Below are 15,678 nucleotides of genomic sequence, written 5' to 3'. Positions count from 1 at the left end.
CCCGCCTCAACCTCCCAGAGTGCTGGGATTACAGGCGTGAGCCACCGCGCCCGGCCGGATACCCCTTTTTTAGATTAAGGCTGTGCTGGCAGTAGTCTTGGGGTAGCCCCATAGCAACTGCATCATCTCCCCCAGAGGACCCTCACTATCCCTCGTGCTGCCTGAAGACTCTCCCATGGGAACCCCACTGGGCTGATGGGGTCCCTGTAGAGGAGGAAGGCCCAGCTGGATGGGAAGGAAGTATCATTAAGGTGTTGCCACCACCCAGTTGTGCCCTTAAGCTGGGCTCCTAGGGCCGCCCCTCCTGGGCCAGAGCTTGCTATCTGTGGGGCCACTATGATGGCTGGAAACACCCAGCCCTGCCCACCCAACCTCTCCACATAGGCAGTGCAGGTCAGCCCTGCAGAAGGCCAGAGGACAGGATGGTGTAGCTGCTCGTTCCTGAGGCCACCACTCCCAGGAACAGGAAGGGTCCTAGTGCCCTGGAAAGTGTAGAGCCTGGAGCAGGGTAGGGGGCTGGGGAGCTTGCCGTGTGGGCTGGCTGGCCTCTCTGGACTCCCTACAGCTCTCTGGCAGAGTGAGGCCTGCAGGGTGGTGAGGGGAGGGCCTCCCTAGGTCATTCCCTTTCCCTGGCCTTTCAGGGGGGCTGTTTGCTAGCCAGAGCTCCTGACCTGTCCCCTTAAAGGACAGTGCCCCTTCACCTCCCTGCTTCTCTTTCCAGGGGTTCCCCAACCTTCCTGGGTCCACCAGGAGGCGGCCAAGAGCCTCTTCCTATCCTGACACACCCACTTCCCCGGCCAGGTGCTTGGTTCTGATGGCAGCTGCTGCTCATGCCAAGCTGGCAGAGGGCACAGATGCTCAAGGGGGTGCACGGCCAGCCAGGCTCTAGGTTCTGTACTCAGCAGACTGTAATCAGGGGGCTCCATGCCACCCCGTCCCCGACTCCAGCTAACAGCCATGGTCTCATCCATTTTGGATGGGGCAGGTTGCTACCTGGCAGACCCCTGCAGGGCCTGCAAATTTATATTCATGAGTCACCTGTGCTTCCCATTGGCATGGGAACAAGGCTATGTGGCAGAGCCCTCTGCCACCTGTATACCGATGGAGCTACGGCTCCCACTTGGCCTAACATCTCTGCTGCTGCAGCAGCAGTGAGAGTCTGGTGGGAGATTCCCCTCGCCCGAGCCCATGTGCTTTCTGCAGTGCTCCTGCAAGGGAAGCCAGCATTGTTGGCAGCAGTTCCAGCCCGAGGCAGGGTTATCTGCTGGGAGCCAGGAGCGCTTGGACCCCTGCCTTGCCCTGGGCGGGTGAGCTGGCATCCGGCTCCCGTAACCCCAGCACTGCTGGGAGCAGCAGGTTGAAGCCCGTCCACCTCTTGGCTGAGTGATCAGAGTGCCCCAGGCCAAGCCAGTCTTACCTAAGAACAGATCACCCTCCAGCCAGTGTGGGGCTGGGGAGGCCTGAGGTTGGCTGCCGGCTCCTTGCCACCACCCTGGACTGGGCTGGCCACCTCCAGAAAGGTCCTCTGCCATTTTCAAGGACCCTTCCTCCTGATGCTGGAGCGGGACATGGGCTGGGAGGGAAAGTGAGTGAGTGAGTGCGTGTGTGACCCCACCCTCCTAGCCACATCTGGCCACTCCTGCAGATGTGGCTCTGGCCTTGTGGCCAGAGAGTCGTCAGGACGGCTGGCGGGAAAACCACAGAGGAATGTGCCCAGCCATGCTGGGGGGAACAGGGGCTGGTGGGAACGGAAACAGACATCCTGCTCAGGCTTTACCTTCTCCTACCCACCCCTGCTCCCACTGGGTCCCAGAGCCCTAGTCAGGCATGAGGGGTGGCATGGCCTTGGCCTTCAGCAGGCCTTGCTTCTGCCTTGGTGACACTTTTTCAGTGCTGGGTTTTCTGGAGAGATCCAGACCTGTCTAGATAGGTGTAGGGGCCTCTCTTAGCCCACCGTTTTCCCCCTCCCAGCTCTGTCTCCATTCTTTAAAAATAAAAACACTTTCTTTTCCCCCTCTCCGCTCTTATGGGATGGTGGTAGAGGCCTGGGGGGAGGCCTGCTCACGAGGGCAGAAGGTATTGGCAGGCATCAAGATATTGGGGTCCTTTCACCTCCAGGCCTGGGCTGGAGTGGGCCATGTCTTCCCAGCCCCTGTGACCTCCCTGGCTGCATCAGGGAAAGTAAGGGCTTTCTTTGGAGAAAGAAGTAAAAAGAAACAAGATGGGTTGGCCCTGCCTCTCTCACTTCCTCCTTCCCAGGCAGTGGCATCCTGCCTTCCCCTTCCTGCTGGCCTCTGGAGGCTTTGTGGGGTGTGGGCTGGGCTTGGGGCTCCCTGCTGGTGTAGTGTTTGCCCAGTTGCCCTGGCAACCACAGGGCAGGGGTGGGGAGAGACATTCAGTGACCAGAGGACAGTGTACAGGGACCAAGAGGTGGAGACCCAGCTTTCCCATAAGCCCATTGGAGTACAGAAGGTTCCAGGGGGCTTATGGGAAGCCCACTGTCCCTGTGGGGTCTGGACCCAAGGTTTTGGAACCCAGCAGGCCCTGGGCCACCTGCCCCTCCCCAGCTGGTTCTCCGGGACTGCAGTTCTGAGATCTCTGCTGAAGCTCCCGCCCTCCCCCTGCCCTTGCCCTTCTTCCTGTCTGATTCCCTTTCCTTTCCTGTCTCCTCCTCCCACCTCCTCCCTGTGCCTGCCCGCCCATCCTCTCATCCCCCTCCCCCCAGGCACAGCTGCTGTTTGGTTCACTCTATATATAGCGGCATTTTCAGGGTAATTACAATAAAACTGTTGAAAAGAGATAATCCAGCAAAGGAAGCAAGTCTGACTCCCAGCCCCCTCCCGTCCCTGGCTCAGTGCAGCCCTGCACCCCCTTTCCCTGAGGCCCGTTCCCACCCCACCCCCATTCGAATAGCCCATCCCTCCTCCCCTCTCTGCCCCAGCTGGGTGTGAGGCAGGGGAGAAAAGGGGAGAGGGTGGGGATGTCCAGGAGGTCTCCACAGGCTTCTCCCGGGCTTACCAAGGGCCCTGGCTGCCAGCACCATCAGTTCTAGAACCAACCTCTGTGCCTCAGTTTCTCTTGTAGTCTGGGCTTTGAGGGGGGCATGGCATTGAGAGATGGGGAGAGGGTACAGCACATTGGTTAAAAGCAGTGGATCTGGTTCTTTGATCACCTGGCTGTGTCTGGTCATTACTTAAACTTCTCTAAACCTCAGTTTCCTCATCAGTAAAATGGGGTAATAGTAGCACATAAGTAATAGGTAACTATGACTTTTCAATGAGTCATTCACGTAAAATGCCCAGAGGTGTTAACTGTAAATGACAGTATTATGTGCTGAGTACTCACAACCTGCTGGGACTGTGCTTCATGCTTATGCATATTTTCTTATTCAAGTTCATGGCTTCAGCCTCCTTTAATTAAGGCAGAAGGCTGCATCCATAGAGCAGAAGGACTTCACTTCCCTCCTCTCTCTGTTCTCCTTGAGTCTCCCAGTCCCACCTGGTAGCTGTCTGGGCCCCAGGCATGGCTGGGGTCTGGGACTGGGCCCACTGACCCCTTCTTGTCTCTTCTGTCCACAGTGGAGGTGAAGCCGGTGCTGCCAGGAGCCATGCCCAGTTCTTTGGGGGGTGGGAGTGGAGGCAGCCCCAGCCCCGTGGAGCTGCGGGGGGCTCTGGCAGGCTCTGTGGACCCCGTGCTGCGGGAGCAGCAACTGCAGCAGGAGCTTCTGGCGCTCAAGCAGCAGCAGCAGCTGCAGAAGCAGCTCCTGTTCGCTGAGTTCCAGAAACAGCACGACCACCTGACACGGCAGCATGAGGTCCAGCTGCAGAAGCACCTCAAGGTGAGTGAGGGGAGTGCGGGGGGGCGGGGTGCTGTCCAGACCTCCAACCCCGCCTGGGCCCTGCTCACCCCCACCTCCCTGGCGCCCCTGCAGCAGCAGCAGGAGATGCTGGCGGCCAAGCGGCAGCAGGAGCTGGAGCAGCAGCGGCAGCGGGAGCAGCAGCGGCAGGAGGAGCTGGAGAAGCAGCGGCTGGAGCAGCAGCTGCTCGTCCTGCGGAACAAGGAGAAGAGCAAAGAGAGTAAGGCGGGGCCTCCTGGGGCCGCTGCCCTGGTCGCCTGCCCTCTGCCCGCAGGGGCCTGGCCCCAAGCACCCAGGTCCGCTGTGCCCTGTCCTGCAGGTGCCATTGCCAGCACCGAGGTAAAGCTGAGGCTCCAGGAGTTCCTCTTGTCGAAGTCAAAGGAGCCCACGCCAGGCGGCCTCAACCATTCCCTCCCACAGCACCCCAAATGCTGGTAATGGCCCTGGGCAGGCATGGGTGGGCAGAGGTGCGCTGCTCAGGGGCTGCCTGGCTGCAGGATGGCAAGGGGCTCCTGCCCTGTGGCCATGTACGGGCCCTGCAATCTCTCCTAGGAGACGAGACTCCCACCCGTGGTTTCTCTCTTCATTTACCTCCCCAGGATCATGTCCTAGTAGACTTTTCATAAATGTAGATTGCTAGGTGGCAGGTTCGTCGGGCTGGGTGATAACTTGGATCTGCTTTTATCCCCACTGCCACCCCCAGGGGAGCCCACCATGCTTCTTTGGACCAGAGTTCCCCTCCCCAGAGCGGCCCCCCTGGGACGCCTCCTTCCTACAAACTGCCTTTGCTTGGGCCCTATGACAGCCGAGATGACTTCCCCCTCCGTAAAACAGGTGAGTGAGTGCCCAACTTGACGTCCCAGAACATGGCTCTGGGAGGTAGAGGTGGGCATGTGGAGGGGGCAGGGCTGCCGCCTGAGGTGGCCCGACTGTGGTGCGCTGGGCCGCAGGTGTGTGATGTGTTCATGTATCTGAGCCCCGGCTACCTTCTCTCCAGCTTCTGAACCCAACTTGAAAGTGCGTTCGAGGCTAAAACAGAAGGTGGCTGAGCGGAGAAGCAGTCCCCTCCTGCGTCGCAAGGATGGGACTGTTATTAGCACCTTTAAGAAGAGAGCTGTTGAGATCACAGGTGCCGGGCCTGGGGGTAAGGGCTGCTCTCATGTCCCAGTTCTGAGGGTCTGGGAGTGGAGGGTGGCTCAGAGCAAGCCCAGGTGACAGCCACTTCTCCTATAGCATCGTCGGTGTGTAACAGCGCGCCAGGCTCCGGCCCCAGCTCTCCCAACAGTTCCCACAGCACCATTGCTGAGAACGGCTTCACTGGCTCAGTCCCCAACATCCCCACAGAGGTACAGGCCTAGCTGAGGGCTGGGTGGGGCTGGGACAGCGCTGCTCTCCTTCCCTTGGAAGAAAGAGTGCGGCTTCTTCCAGTTTGGCTGGGGGTGCCCAGCAGAGACCTTTCTGGCCACGTGGATAGGCTGGAGGGTCCTTGCTTGGACTCGTTGCTTTGAAGGGGCATTCATCCCATGGGCCGATGAAGGGCTCTGATCTCAGACTCCCCCAGGGGGGTTGGAGGGCACCTTTCAGAGACCTTGGCCTCGACCCAGGTTGCCTCCTTTGCCTGCTCTCATGCGTGTCTCTTCCCACTGCTCCCCAGATGCTCCCCCAGCACCGGGCCCTCCCTCTGGACAGCTCCCCCAACCAGTTCAGCCTCTACACGTCTCCCTCTCTGCCCAACATCTCCCTAGGGCTGCAGGCCACAGTCACTGTCACCAACTCGCACCTCACCGTAAGTACATATGGGGGGCACAAACCCTCCATCCTCCCTCTGGTGTTGAGGTCACTGGTCCTGGCTGTGCCCAGCTGGGGCTTTTGCCTTCCCAGGGCCCTGAGGGAGATCAGATGGTCCTGCCCAGAGCTGGGGGCTGGACAGAGAGTCGATGAGGGATACTGGTCCAAAGTGGGCAGCACTGGGGCAGCATAAGCCCCTCCTTTATCTCCCATCTCCCTCCAGGCCTCCCCAAAGCTGTCGACGCAGCAGGAGGCCGAGAGGCAGGCCCTCCAGTCCCTGCGGCAGGGCGGCACGCTGACGGGCAAGTTCATGAGCACATCCTCCATTCCCGGCTGTCTGCTGGGAGTGGCACTGGAGGGTGACACGACCCCCCACGGGCATGCCTCCCTGCTGCAGCACGTGCTGCTGCTGGAGCAGGCCCGGCAGCAGAGCACCCTCATCGCTGGTGAGTGGGCAGGTGGCTGTGCCAGGGAGGGGCTCAGGTTGGGACCAGCAGTCAGGGAGACTCTTCAGCCCTGTCACAGCTCCGCTCAACAGCATCATTGATTTCTTCCACATTCTGGAAACACTGAGTACCTGCTGGGTGCCACGCACTGTTTCTTACAAAATCTGCCATCATGGAGTTCACATGCCAGCAGAAACATAACATAAACTGTGTACGTAATTTCTAGTAGCCACGTAAAAAAACAGCAGATGGAATTAATTTTATAACGTGTATTTAACTCAATATATATAGGACATTATCATTTAAATATGTAATAAATATGCAGAGTTATCAATGAGGTATTTTACTTTTTGTTTCATACTAAGTCTTTGAAGTCTGGTATATATTTCACACTTGTGGTACATCTCAAGTTAGACAGGCTGAGATTCAAGGGCCCAGAAGTCACATGTAACTAGTAACTATGGGACTGGACAGCACAGCTTCAGACAGCCCTTAAGTACCTGTTGGCATCAGAAGAGGTTCTGCTTGAAAGATTCGTGATTGTGGCCCCAGGGCTTCCCAGCCCGGTGGGATCCATGGAAGGATCCAGCCACGATCAGGGAGGTCTTGTTGCAGTTGGGAAGAACTAGGCATTGTTCACTCACAGGGAGGGCCCAAGACTACACGTGCACTTAGTTAAGCAACTCAAAGGGAGAGAATGGTGAATTCAGGAAGGCTTGCTGGAGGCGGTGTCTCTGAGCCGTGAAGCTGTTCAGTCGTGGGGAGGAGGAAGAATGGGGCTCAGGTTTGGGGGCAGGGTGGTCCAGGCCCCCCAGGGTTTTTCCTGAGTATGGAGGTGGTGGTGGTGTTCCACGGGGGCAGATGGAGGTAAGATGGGAGGGGGACCGGGCGCCCGGACAACGGGGCTTACTCCCCTGCCCCCAACTCCACAGTGCCGCTCCATGGGCAGTCCCCACTGGTGACGGGTGAACGTGTGGCCACCAGCATGCGGACAGTGGGCAAGCTCCCGCGGCACCGGCCGCTGAGCCGCACTCAGTCCTCGCCGCTGCCGCAGAGTCCCCAGGCCCTGCAGCAGCTGGTCATGCAGCAGCAGCACCAGCAGTTCCTGGAGAAGCAGAAGCAGCAGCAGCTGCAGCTGGGCAAGGTGGGCCTGGAGGGGGACATGTCCTGGGGCCATGCTGGGGCCGGACAAGGGAGCACCAGGCTGGCAGAAAGCAGTGGGGCTGATGCCCGGCCACCCTTGGCACCATGTGTCTGCTCAGAGCAGACACTTAAATTCACTTAGAAGCTCTGTATAGGCTGGTGGCCGCCTGGGAGAAGGGAGGGAAGGATGGACCGTTCTGGGCTTCCAGGCTACACGGCTGCTCCCCGCAGCTGATGTGGCCCGTGTTCTGTTCCCAGATCCTCACCAAGACAGGGGAGCTGCCGAGGCAGCCCACCACCCACCCTGAGGAGACAGAAGAGGAGCTGACAGAGCAGCAGGAGGCCTTGCTGGGGGAGGGAGCCCTGACCATGCCCCGGGAAGGCTCCACGGAGAGTGAGAGCACACAAGAAGACCTGGAGGAGGAGGAGGAGGAGGACGGGGAGGAGGAGGAGGAGGACTGCATCCAGGTCAAGGACGAGGAGGGCGAGAGTGGTGCTGAGGAGGGGCCCGACTTGGAGGAGTCCAGCACTGGTTACAAAAAGGTGCCCCCTGCCTCCGCCCTGGGTCTACAGTCCCCAGGCTGTTGGGAGCAGCTTTCTGAAGGGAGCAGAAGGGGAATGAATGCCAGCAGGGAGCTGCTTGTGTTGAACTCAGAGCTGTGTCTGTGTCCTCCCTGCAGCTATGGCTGGCCTGCCTCTGTGTGTCTGTGTGTGTGTGTGTGTGTGTGTGTGTGTGTGTGTGTGTGTGTGCGTGTGCGTTTCTGCCTGCGTGGGTCCGGTTGTGCGTCGGTCCCCGTGCGTGCCTGTGCGCGTGTGTACACACATGCCCCCGCCGTTACTACAGTCTGCCTTGCGCCGAGCTGGCACTCCATTCATTGCGGACACAGCTGAGCCCTCGGGCCTGACTCATCCCGCCCCCACCGCCGCCCCCCAGCCTCTTACCTCAATGCTACTCTTTGGTGTGACTCATCACCTCCCCCCATCCCTCCCCATCTCGGTAGAGCTGGGAAGGCTGGAGCTCTCTTGTCCCTGGAGGGAGCAAGTGGGAGGAGGTGGGGGAAGAAGGAGACTGGGAGGAGAAGGGCTGGGTTGGGGCCCCCAGAGGCCCCAAGAGCACCTGCCCTCACTCCCACCCAGGCTGAGCCTCTCTCTCCTCTTTGCCAGCTGTTCTCAGATGCCCAGCAGCTGCAGCCACTGCAGGTGTACCAGGCGCCCCTCAGCCTGGCCACTGTGCCCCACCAGGCCCTCGGCCGCACCCAGTCCTCACCTGCTGCCCCTGGGGGCATGAAGAGCCCCCCAGACCAGCCCACCAAGCACCTCTTCACCACGGGTGAGCCCCCCACTGCGTGTTCCATCCTTCTACCGTGTACCGTAGGGTCCAGCCCTGTGGGCAGAGGGAAGAGGCTGCTAGGACCCCTCAGACACTCCGGAGGAAAGGGAAACAGGTCTTCCTTCTCTTCCTGTGCCCCATAGCTGTCTGTGGTGGCAGCAGCCCTCTGCTCCAGCATCTTTTCACCCCACTGAGGGACCGTGCCACAAGCCTGGAGCCCTGGTGGACAGAGCCACTGTCCCATCTGCCTTCCCCTGCTCCCTGTGAGGTCCAGGATGTGGCCCCAGTCTGTCCCAGAAAGCTCTTCCCCCATGAAGCTGCCACATGCTGGGCTCTGAGGGTGCACGGACATGCCTGAGGGTGGCCCTGTCTCACCAGTGGGGAGAGCACACGGGGGCAAGATAGGAGAGGGAAAGGAGGGTGTGTCGTGACAGGGCACAGCCTGGGGCACGGTGGGGGTGTCCAGGCAGCCCTGTTGGGGCTTGAGGAGCAGGGAAGCTTGTGATGGGTGGTAATGGAGAAAAGGACTCGCAGGAAGAGGGAGGAGGCAGGTGGAAGCCGGAGGGGGGAGAGGCAGGCGTGTGGGACGGTGGCTGGGTGACCATGGGGAGATGTTTGAGCTGCGGATGGGCTGGGGGAGAGCTCAGCAAGTTGAGGTGGCCAGGCTGGGACCCTGGGCCCAGAGCAGTGCTGGCTGACACGTGGTGTGTGGCCCAGGTGTGGTCTATGACACGTTCATGCTGAAGCACCAGTGCATGTGCGGGAACACACATGTGCACCCCGAGCACGCCGGCCGGATCCAGAGCATCTGGTCCCGGCTGCAGGAGACAGGCCTGCTGAGCAAGTGCGAGGTAAGGAAGCCCCTCCTTGCTCCGCCCCGATTCAAATCCAGCAAAAGCCTTTGTCTTTCCCCGCTAGTGTAGCCTGTCTCTGTCTCTTCCTCATCCTCTCTGCAGCCCTGGACCTTGGGCCAGTCCCCACAGCCACCTCTAGTCCCATCCCTTGCAGCCTGTTTTCTCCATGGTCCTCAGCTGACACGGGGAGGGTCCTGAAGCAGGGTTGGAGGAGCAGGGTCCACTTTGTCAAAAATCTTTGGCTCTGTGTGCCCGGGACCGTGGGGCAGAGAGAGCGTCTGGGCGTCAGGAGAGCCGAGCCTTAGCGCGTCCCCTCTCACTGGCTTCTCCTCCTACCCCCTGGCAGCGGATCCGGGGTCGCAAAGCCACGCTGGACGAGATTCAGACGGTGCACTCGGAATACCACACCTTGCTCTATGGGACCAGCCCCCTCAACCGGCAGAAGCTGGACAGCAAGAAGCTGCTGGGTGAGCCAACAGGGCATGTCCACTGTCCGGGTGGTTGGGGGCTGTCAGGAAGGGTAGGCAGGGCACAGAGCATCACCCTGGCAGAGGTGGCACAGTTGCCATGTCACCTACCTCTGGAGGGCACTATTAACATAGATACGACAGGAACAGAGCATGCTGGTAGGGCATAGTACAGGAAGATGGAAGAAAGGGGTCTTCTTAGCGGCATGGAACTGCTTTGCCCCTCTCCCCAGTGTATCATGTCCTTGTCTCCCTGCCATCTGCCCCCAGAGGTAGGATGTCCCCCAGAACAGGGGACTGACTGCTCCCATCTGGCATGGGCTGTAGAGGCCTGTCCTGTGCTTGGGGCTGAGCCTTCATTTCCTGTGGCTGAGCCGGCTGCCCTCTGCAGAGCTGAGCCTGCAGCCCTGGCAGTTGAGGCATCTTCTAGAGTAGCTGTCCCTCCTCCCTGCAGGCCCCATCAGCCAGAAGATGTACGCCGTGCTGCCTTGTGGGGGCATTGGGGTGAGTAGGGTGTGTGCCAGTGGGGGTGGGAAGGTGGCTGTCCCAGCTCTGGCTCCTCCCTTCCTGCCCACCAAGGCTGCTGGCCTGCGATCTCGGTGCCCACCCCCATTCTTGCCCTCCCCCTACAGGGGGCACGCTGAAGCCTGCTCTCCTGCCCCTGCAGGTGGACAGTGACACTGTGTGGAATGAGATGCATTCCTCCAGTGCCGTGCGCATGGCAGTGGGCTGCCTGGTGGAGCTGGCCTTCAAGGTGGCTGCGGGAGAGCTCAAGGTGAGAGTGTGCTTGGTCTTGGCGCCCCTTGGCTTGGTCCTGCATCCTCAGGAGTGGAGGACAGGGGCAGCCTTGGCTTCCCTTCCATGATGCACTGTCCTTTGCAACCTCAACTCTCAGGCACCAGGGTGGGGAGGAGGTGACAGCTAGGGGCTGAGGGGTATGTGAGGGACCAACAAATAGGCACTAATGCGCGGTGTGCTTGCGGGTGTCTCGAGGGCAGAGACAGTGTCTGCCTGCGCAGGAGGCCTGAGGTTGGTGTTTATAATGGTGCATTGAATGTATATACGCGTTTCTGACGTGTGTTCATTTCCGTGCCTGGCTTGTGCTTCTCTCCTTCTGTGTCCACCCCCTCCATGGCCACCTTGCCTTCCTGTCTGCCTCTTGTCTGTCCCTCTGCCCACCCCTCTTCAGAATGGATTTGCCATCATCCGGCCCCCAGGACACCACGCTGAGGAATCCACAGCCATGTGAGTGCCGCCCCGTCCCTGCCCTAGACCCTCTGCCCTCACCGCTTAGTGTCTCTTGCTCCTGAAGCGAACGTCCCGCTGAAGATGACCTCCCCGCCCTCTTCTCCCCTCACCCCCTTCAGGGGATTCTGCTTCTTCAACTCTGTAGCCATCACAGCCAAACTCCTGCAGCAGAAGTTGAACGTGGGCAAGGTCCTCATCGTGGACTGGGTAGGCAGTGGGCTGGTGAGGCTGGGCAGGGTGGTTAGAGCTGGGACCAGGATCGGCCTTCAGGGAGTCCTCTCCAGCCCCCCGCCAGGCAGCCCCGGCTCCCTCAGGTACCACGGTGTCTCATCCCGAAGCCCAGCCTTGCGTTCCTCCTGCCAGATCATCAGCCCAGTAGGGCTCCCTCCTCACTGTGAGGGACTGTTCGTCCTTGGCCCCCACCCTGCAACCTCAAGCAACAGAGGGGATTTCCTACCTTGGACAGTAGAGATGCCACCACCATCGCTAGTGGCTGCTTTTCTCCCCCAGCCGCCTCTACTGGAGGCTGACCGTGTGCCGGGAACCCAATGAGTACTTGACATGTGAGCTGCTCATGGCCACCTCAAGTAGTAGGAACTAGGATGTCCGTTTCTATAAATGAAGGCACTAATGGATGACTTGCTGAGGTCACTTAGCTGGGAACGTTGGCGGTGGGTTTCAGACCAGACCTTTTGGCCCCAGCACTCTGCTCTTGCTACTGTGGGTGCTTCTCAAACCCTGTCCCTAATGGCAGAGGGAAAGGCACACGCCACTTGCTGGGAGCTGGGGAAGTAGCCAGAGCAATCCTTGGTAAGGGTGAGATCTCTTTGAAGCCCAGTTTTGGCTTAAAAATTCATGTAAATGTTGGATCCTTCTTTAGAATTTTATCTGCTTGTTTTAAATTTCCTACTAGCTTTAATGTTTCCCCTCAAACTGAAGTGGAATGGGTTCTGCAGGGAGACACGCCACATTTATCCCACGGCTTTGTCTATCCCCGGCATGGCGCCACATCACAGATTTGCAGACCCCAAGTTGAGAAGTGTGAGGCGGGCAGTACCGTTGCCAGTGGAATACAAATGCCCTGTGGCCAGTGGTCGGCTGCACCCCCAGAGCTCACCCCAGGGTTGGGTAGGGGCAGGTGGAATTTTTGACCTTTGGGTCAGAGCTTGGGCCATTTTCCTTATGCTTCCACTTCCCCATTAGGACATTCACCATGGCAATGGCACCCAGCAAGCGTTCTACAACGACCCCTCTGTGCTCTACATCTCCCTGCACCGCTATGACAATGGGAACTTCTTTCCAGGCTCCGGGGCTCCTGAAGAGGTACAGCTCTTGGGCCTAAACGCAGGCCTCTCCAGGAGGTAGCACAGTGGGACCTGGCGGGGAGCCGTGGAGGCCCATGGTGGTGCTGGTACCTGGGGCGTATGGGCTCCTAGTGGGAGGACCACACTGGTCTGACTGCCCCTCTGGGCAGAGCAGAGGTCAGTGCAGAGAGGCCTGGAGGCAGGGATGGGGGTGGGGGCAATGCCTGGGATCCCCAGCAGTGAGAATAACCCCCTTCCCCACACTGCTCCTAGGTTGGTGGAGGGCCAGGCGTGGGGTACAATGTGAACGTGGCATGGACAGGAGGTGTAGACCCCCCCATCGGAGACGTGGAGTACCTGACGGCCTTCAGGTGGGGAGCGAGAAGGGGGCACCCCGCCCCGGGCCCTGCAGTGGGAGGGCAGAAGGCACTCAGTTCATTGTGGGTGGAGCAGGGTTGTCTCTGAGAGAACGGAGGGGGGCGAGGCCTGGCCCTGCCATCTGCCAGGGTCAGCTTGGGCCATCCCTTTGCAGGACAGTGGTGATGCCCATTGCCCACGAGTTCTCACCTGACGTGGTCCTAGTCTCCGCCGGGTTTGATGCTGTTGAAGGACATCTGTCTCCACTGGGTGGCTACTCTGTCACCGCCAGATGTGAGCCTGCTCGGGGACTGAAGGAGGGGGACAGACGAGTGGGACGCGGGACAGGGAATAGACTCATATTGCAGGAGAGGAGGAGGGCAGGGGGCAGGGCCAAGACTTGGAATCATCCAGGTAGACCCCCCCACACTCCCTCTGCCAACCTGGCCTTGGGGGTCAGCAGGTAGAAGCAGGGGTAGCAGAGGATGTATCTCCTGCTGGAACCATAGGAGGGAGCTTCTTGATCACTGGTGTTTCAGTGACGTTCCTTGTAAGACAGCGTATCCTTAGAACTTTCGGCCAGTCTGTCAATGATTTGTCTTTGATAGAGCATTTAGTCCATTGACATTACATTTTCTTATGGATATATTTGGGTTTATATTTACTCTTATTTTATGCTGTTTGTCCCATCTCATGTGTTTCTTTTTCGCTCTTTTCTTACTGTCTCTTGAATTATTTTTTACCATTTCATTCTTCTCCCTTCACCCATCCTCAAAGGTTTTGGCCACTTGACTAGGCAGTTGATGACACTGGCAGGGGGCCGGGTGGTGCTGGCCCTGGAGGGAGGCCACGACTTGACCGCCATCTGTGATGCCTCTGAGGCTTGTGTCTCGGCTCTGCTCAGCGTAGAGGTGAGGGGATGTCCCCTTCTTTGGGTCAAGTAGCACTTGGGCCAGAGCTTGGGCCCCTTGGGAAGATTTTCTTGGGTCCTAAGGATAGTTGGTGGCCAGGAAGGCTTTCTATGTAGGGGTTCCTCCAAAAAGGCTATGCTTGCCTCTGTCATAAGGGATGTCTGGGGCTGAATGGGGCAGTTGGAGGGGCAGGCAGTGCCACCCCACTCCCCACCCTAAGCCTTCTCTTCTTTTCCCTGCCAGCTGCAGCCCTTGGATGAGGCAGTCTTGCAGCAAAAGCCCAACACCAATGCAGTGGCCACGCTAGAAAAAGTCATCGAGATCCAGAGTGCGTGGGGACAGGTGGAGGGGCTCAGATGAGGGGGCGGTGCCTGTGGGAGCATCAGGGCTGGCTGTGCCCACGGGGCTTATCTGCCCTCTCTTCCCCCTGCCCATCCCTCTTCCGCAGGCAAACACTGGAGCTGTGTGCAGAGGTTTGCCGCGGGTCTGGGCCGTTCCCTGCGGGAGGCCCAGGCGGGTGAGACGGAGGAGGCCGAGACTGTGAGCGCCATGGCCTTGCTGTCGGTGGGGGCCGAGCAGGTGCAGGCTGCTGCAGCCCGGGAGCACAGCCCCAGGTGAGACCCCTTCCCCCACCTCTCTGCCCTTGCCCAGGCTGGTACCCCTGCTCAATTCCCTCCCCTGTGCTTGTCCCCATAGGCCGGCAGAGGAGCCCATGGAGCAGGAGCCTGCCCTGTGACACCCTGGCCCCCATCCCTCTGGGCTCCATCATTGTGATTTTGTTTATTTTTTCTATTAAAAACAAAAAGTCACACATTCAACAACGTGTGCGTGTGGGTCTCTCAGCCTCGCCCCTCCTGCTCCTCTAAGCTGCCTCAGGCCCCCTGCCTGTGGCCCAGGTCTCAGCTCTAGAAGTGCGCTCCCTCTGTGGGGATGGGGTGCTCTTCCCAGCCCCCGCCACGTTATACCCTAAACCCACTTTCCTGCATTCTGTCCTTTCCCCCTTGGAGGCTGGGCCAGCTTGAGGTGGGCACAGGGGTCCAGACAGTACCCTTCAGTTCTGGGCCCCCCGAGTGAGGAGGGAACAGTCAGTCAGTGCCTTGGTTTCAGCTGACTTGGGGGAAAATGCCTTAATTTCATCCTCCCCTCTCCAGCCTCTGCGGAGGATCTGCAGGGCCGCCACTGTCTCAGATGCAGAGTGGAGGGGAGGTGCGCTCCCACCCTGCCGTTCTCCTTCTCCCTCTCTTCCTTCCCAGGGGCTGAGAGGGTGAAAGTGTGTGGGAAGGAGGGACCAGGGGGAGCCGCAGAACTAGGCCCGCTCCCACCTTATTCTGCTGGCCCGGCCTGGGGAGGGGGAGAAGGTGGTCCCTGCAAGGGGGGCTCCAGCTGGTGAGAGCCCCTGTGCTGTTCAGGACCAGATCCCCCAGCCACCCAGCCTGCTGCAGGTAGTAAGGTCAGTGGCTCACCTCCCTCCTGGGGCCTTGTGCTTTGGAGCTTGGTGATGGTGAGAGTCGGGGTTCTAGAAGGCCAGAACCCAGGGACCTAGAAGTTGGCCCTCAGCTGGAGCTTCCATTCTTCCTGGGCTCCCTGTGCTGGCCACCAGCCCAAGGGAACTAAGTCCAGGAGGGGGCTGGGTACTGCCCCTTTGCCTTCCCAGGAGCCCTGCAGAGCCCTCTCTGTTTCCAGGGGCGGAGGGCCCACAAGGCTTCCAGGGAATGCTGTCCAGCCAGCCCGCAGGAAACCAAAGATGGGAAGTGGCTCCTGGGGGGCTGACTCTTCCTCCTTCCTCCTCCCCAAGACCACATATACTTCCTCTTCTCCCATCCCCATGGTCCCACCAATCAGTTTACATATTTATTATCCTAATGGGGGCCTGAGCAGGGTTGAGGGAGCCAGGGGAGGGGCAGGAGTCCCACCATCATTGGTTCATTGCACACTTGTATGTTGTGTGTTCTAGATCCTCCTGGGGGATGGGGA

At 59.5% G+C, this 15,678-nt stretch overlaps 1 protein-coding gene across 4 annotated transcripts in view; it reads left to right on the top strand.

The window, feature by feature from the left end:
* HDAC5 (histone deacetylase 5) overlaps window positions 1-14,525 on the top strand; it is a 34,288-nt gene extending 19,763 nt beyond the window's left edge. For 3 of the 4 annotated variants that reach the window (XM_012659079.1, XM_012659077.1, XM_012659080.1), the window contains 24 exons: window positions 3,579-3,838; window positions 3,932-4,076; window positions 4,176-4,290; window positions 4,560-4,690; window positions 4,854-5,000; window positions 5,090-5,202; window positions 5,511-5,642; window positions 5,868-6,090; window positions 7,023-7,234; window positions 7,492-7,776; window positions 8,398-8,563; window positions 9,281-9,414; window positions 9,764-9,884; window positions 10,339-10,388; window positions 10,552-10,659; window positions 11,074-11,129; window positions 11,252-11,339; window positions 12,336-12,455; window positions 12,710-12,807; window positions 12,969-13,087; window positions 13,571-13,704; window positions 13,948-14,032; window positions 14,153-14,318; window positions 14,401-14,525. In XM_012659079.1, coding sequence (XP_012514533.1) covers window positions 3,579-3,838; window positions 3,932-4,076; window positions 4,176-4,290; window positions 4,560-4,690; window positions 4,854-5,000; window positions 5,090-5,202; window positions 5,511-5,642; window positions 5,868-6,090; window positions 7,023-7,234; window positions 7,492-7,776; window positions 8,398-8,563; window positions 9,281-9,414; window positions 9,764-9,884; window positions 10,339-10,388; window positions 10,552-10,659; window positions 11,074-11,129; window positions 11,252-11,339; window positions 12,336-12,455; window positions 12,710-12,807; window positions 12,969-13,087; window positions 13,571-13,704; window positions 13,948-14,032; window positions 14,153-14,318; window positions 14,401-14,440 — 3,248 coding nt within the window. In that variant the 3' untranslated portion in view covers window positions 14,441-14,525. The remainder of the gene's footprint in view (window positions 1-3,578; window positions 3,839-3,931; window positions 4,077-4,175; window positions 4,291-4,559; window positions 4,691-4,853; window positions 5,001-5,089; window positions 5,203-5,510; window positions 5,643-5,867; window positions 6,091-7,022; window positions 7,235-7,491; window positions 7,777-8,397; window positions 8,564-9,280; window positions 9,415-9,763; window positions 9,885-10,338; window positions 10,389-10,551; window positions 10,660-11,073; window positions 11,130-11,251; window positions 11,340-12,335; window positions 12,456-12,709; window positions 12,808-12,968; window positions 13,088-13,570; window positions 13,705-13,947; window positions 14,033-14,152; window positions 14,319-14,400) is intronic. The other variant, XM_012659078.1, reaches the window with a different exon arrangement.
* Window positions 14,526-15,678: the final 1,153 nt, after the last annotated feature.

This window comes from Propithecus coquereli, unplaced genomic scaffold (genome assembly GCF_000956105.1).
Source record: "Propithecus coquereli isolate 6110/MARCELLA unplaced genomic scaffold, Pcoq_1.0 Scaffold598, whole genome shotgun sequence".
Lineage (NCBI taxonomy): Eukaryota > Metazoa > Chordata > Mammalia > Primates > Indriidae > Propithecus > Propithecus coquereli.
Note: the sequence above shows the minus strand (reverse complement) of the source record. Positions and strands in the feature narration are given on the sequence as shown.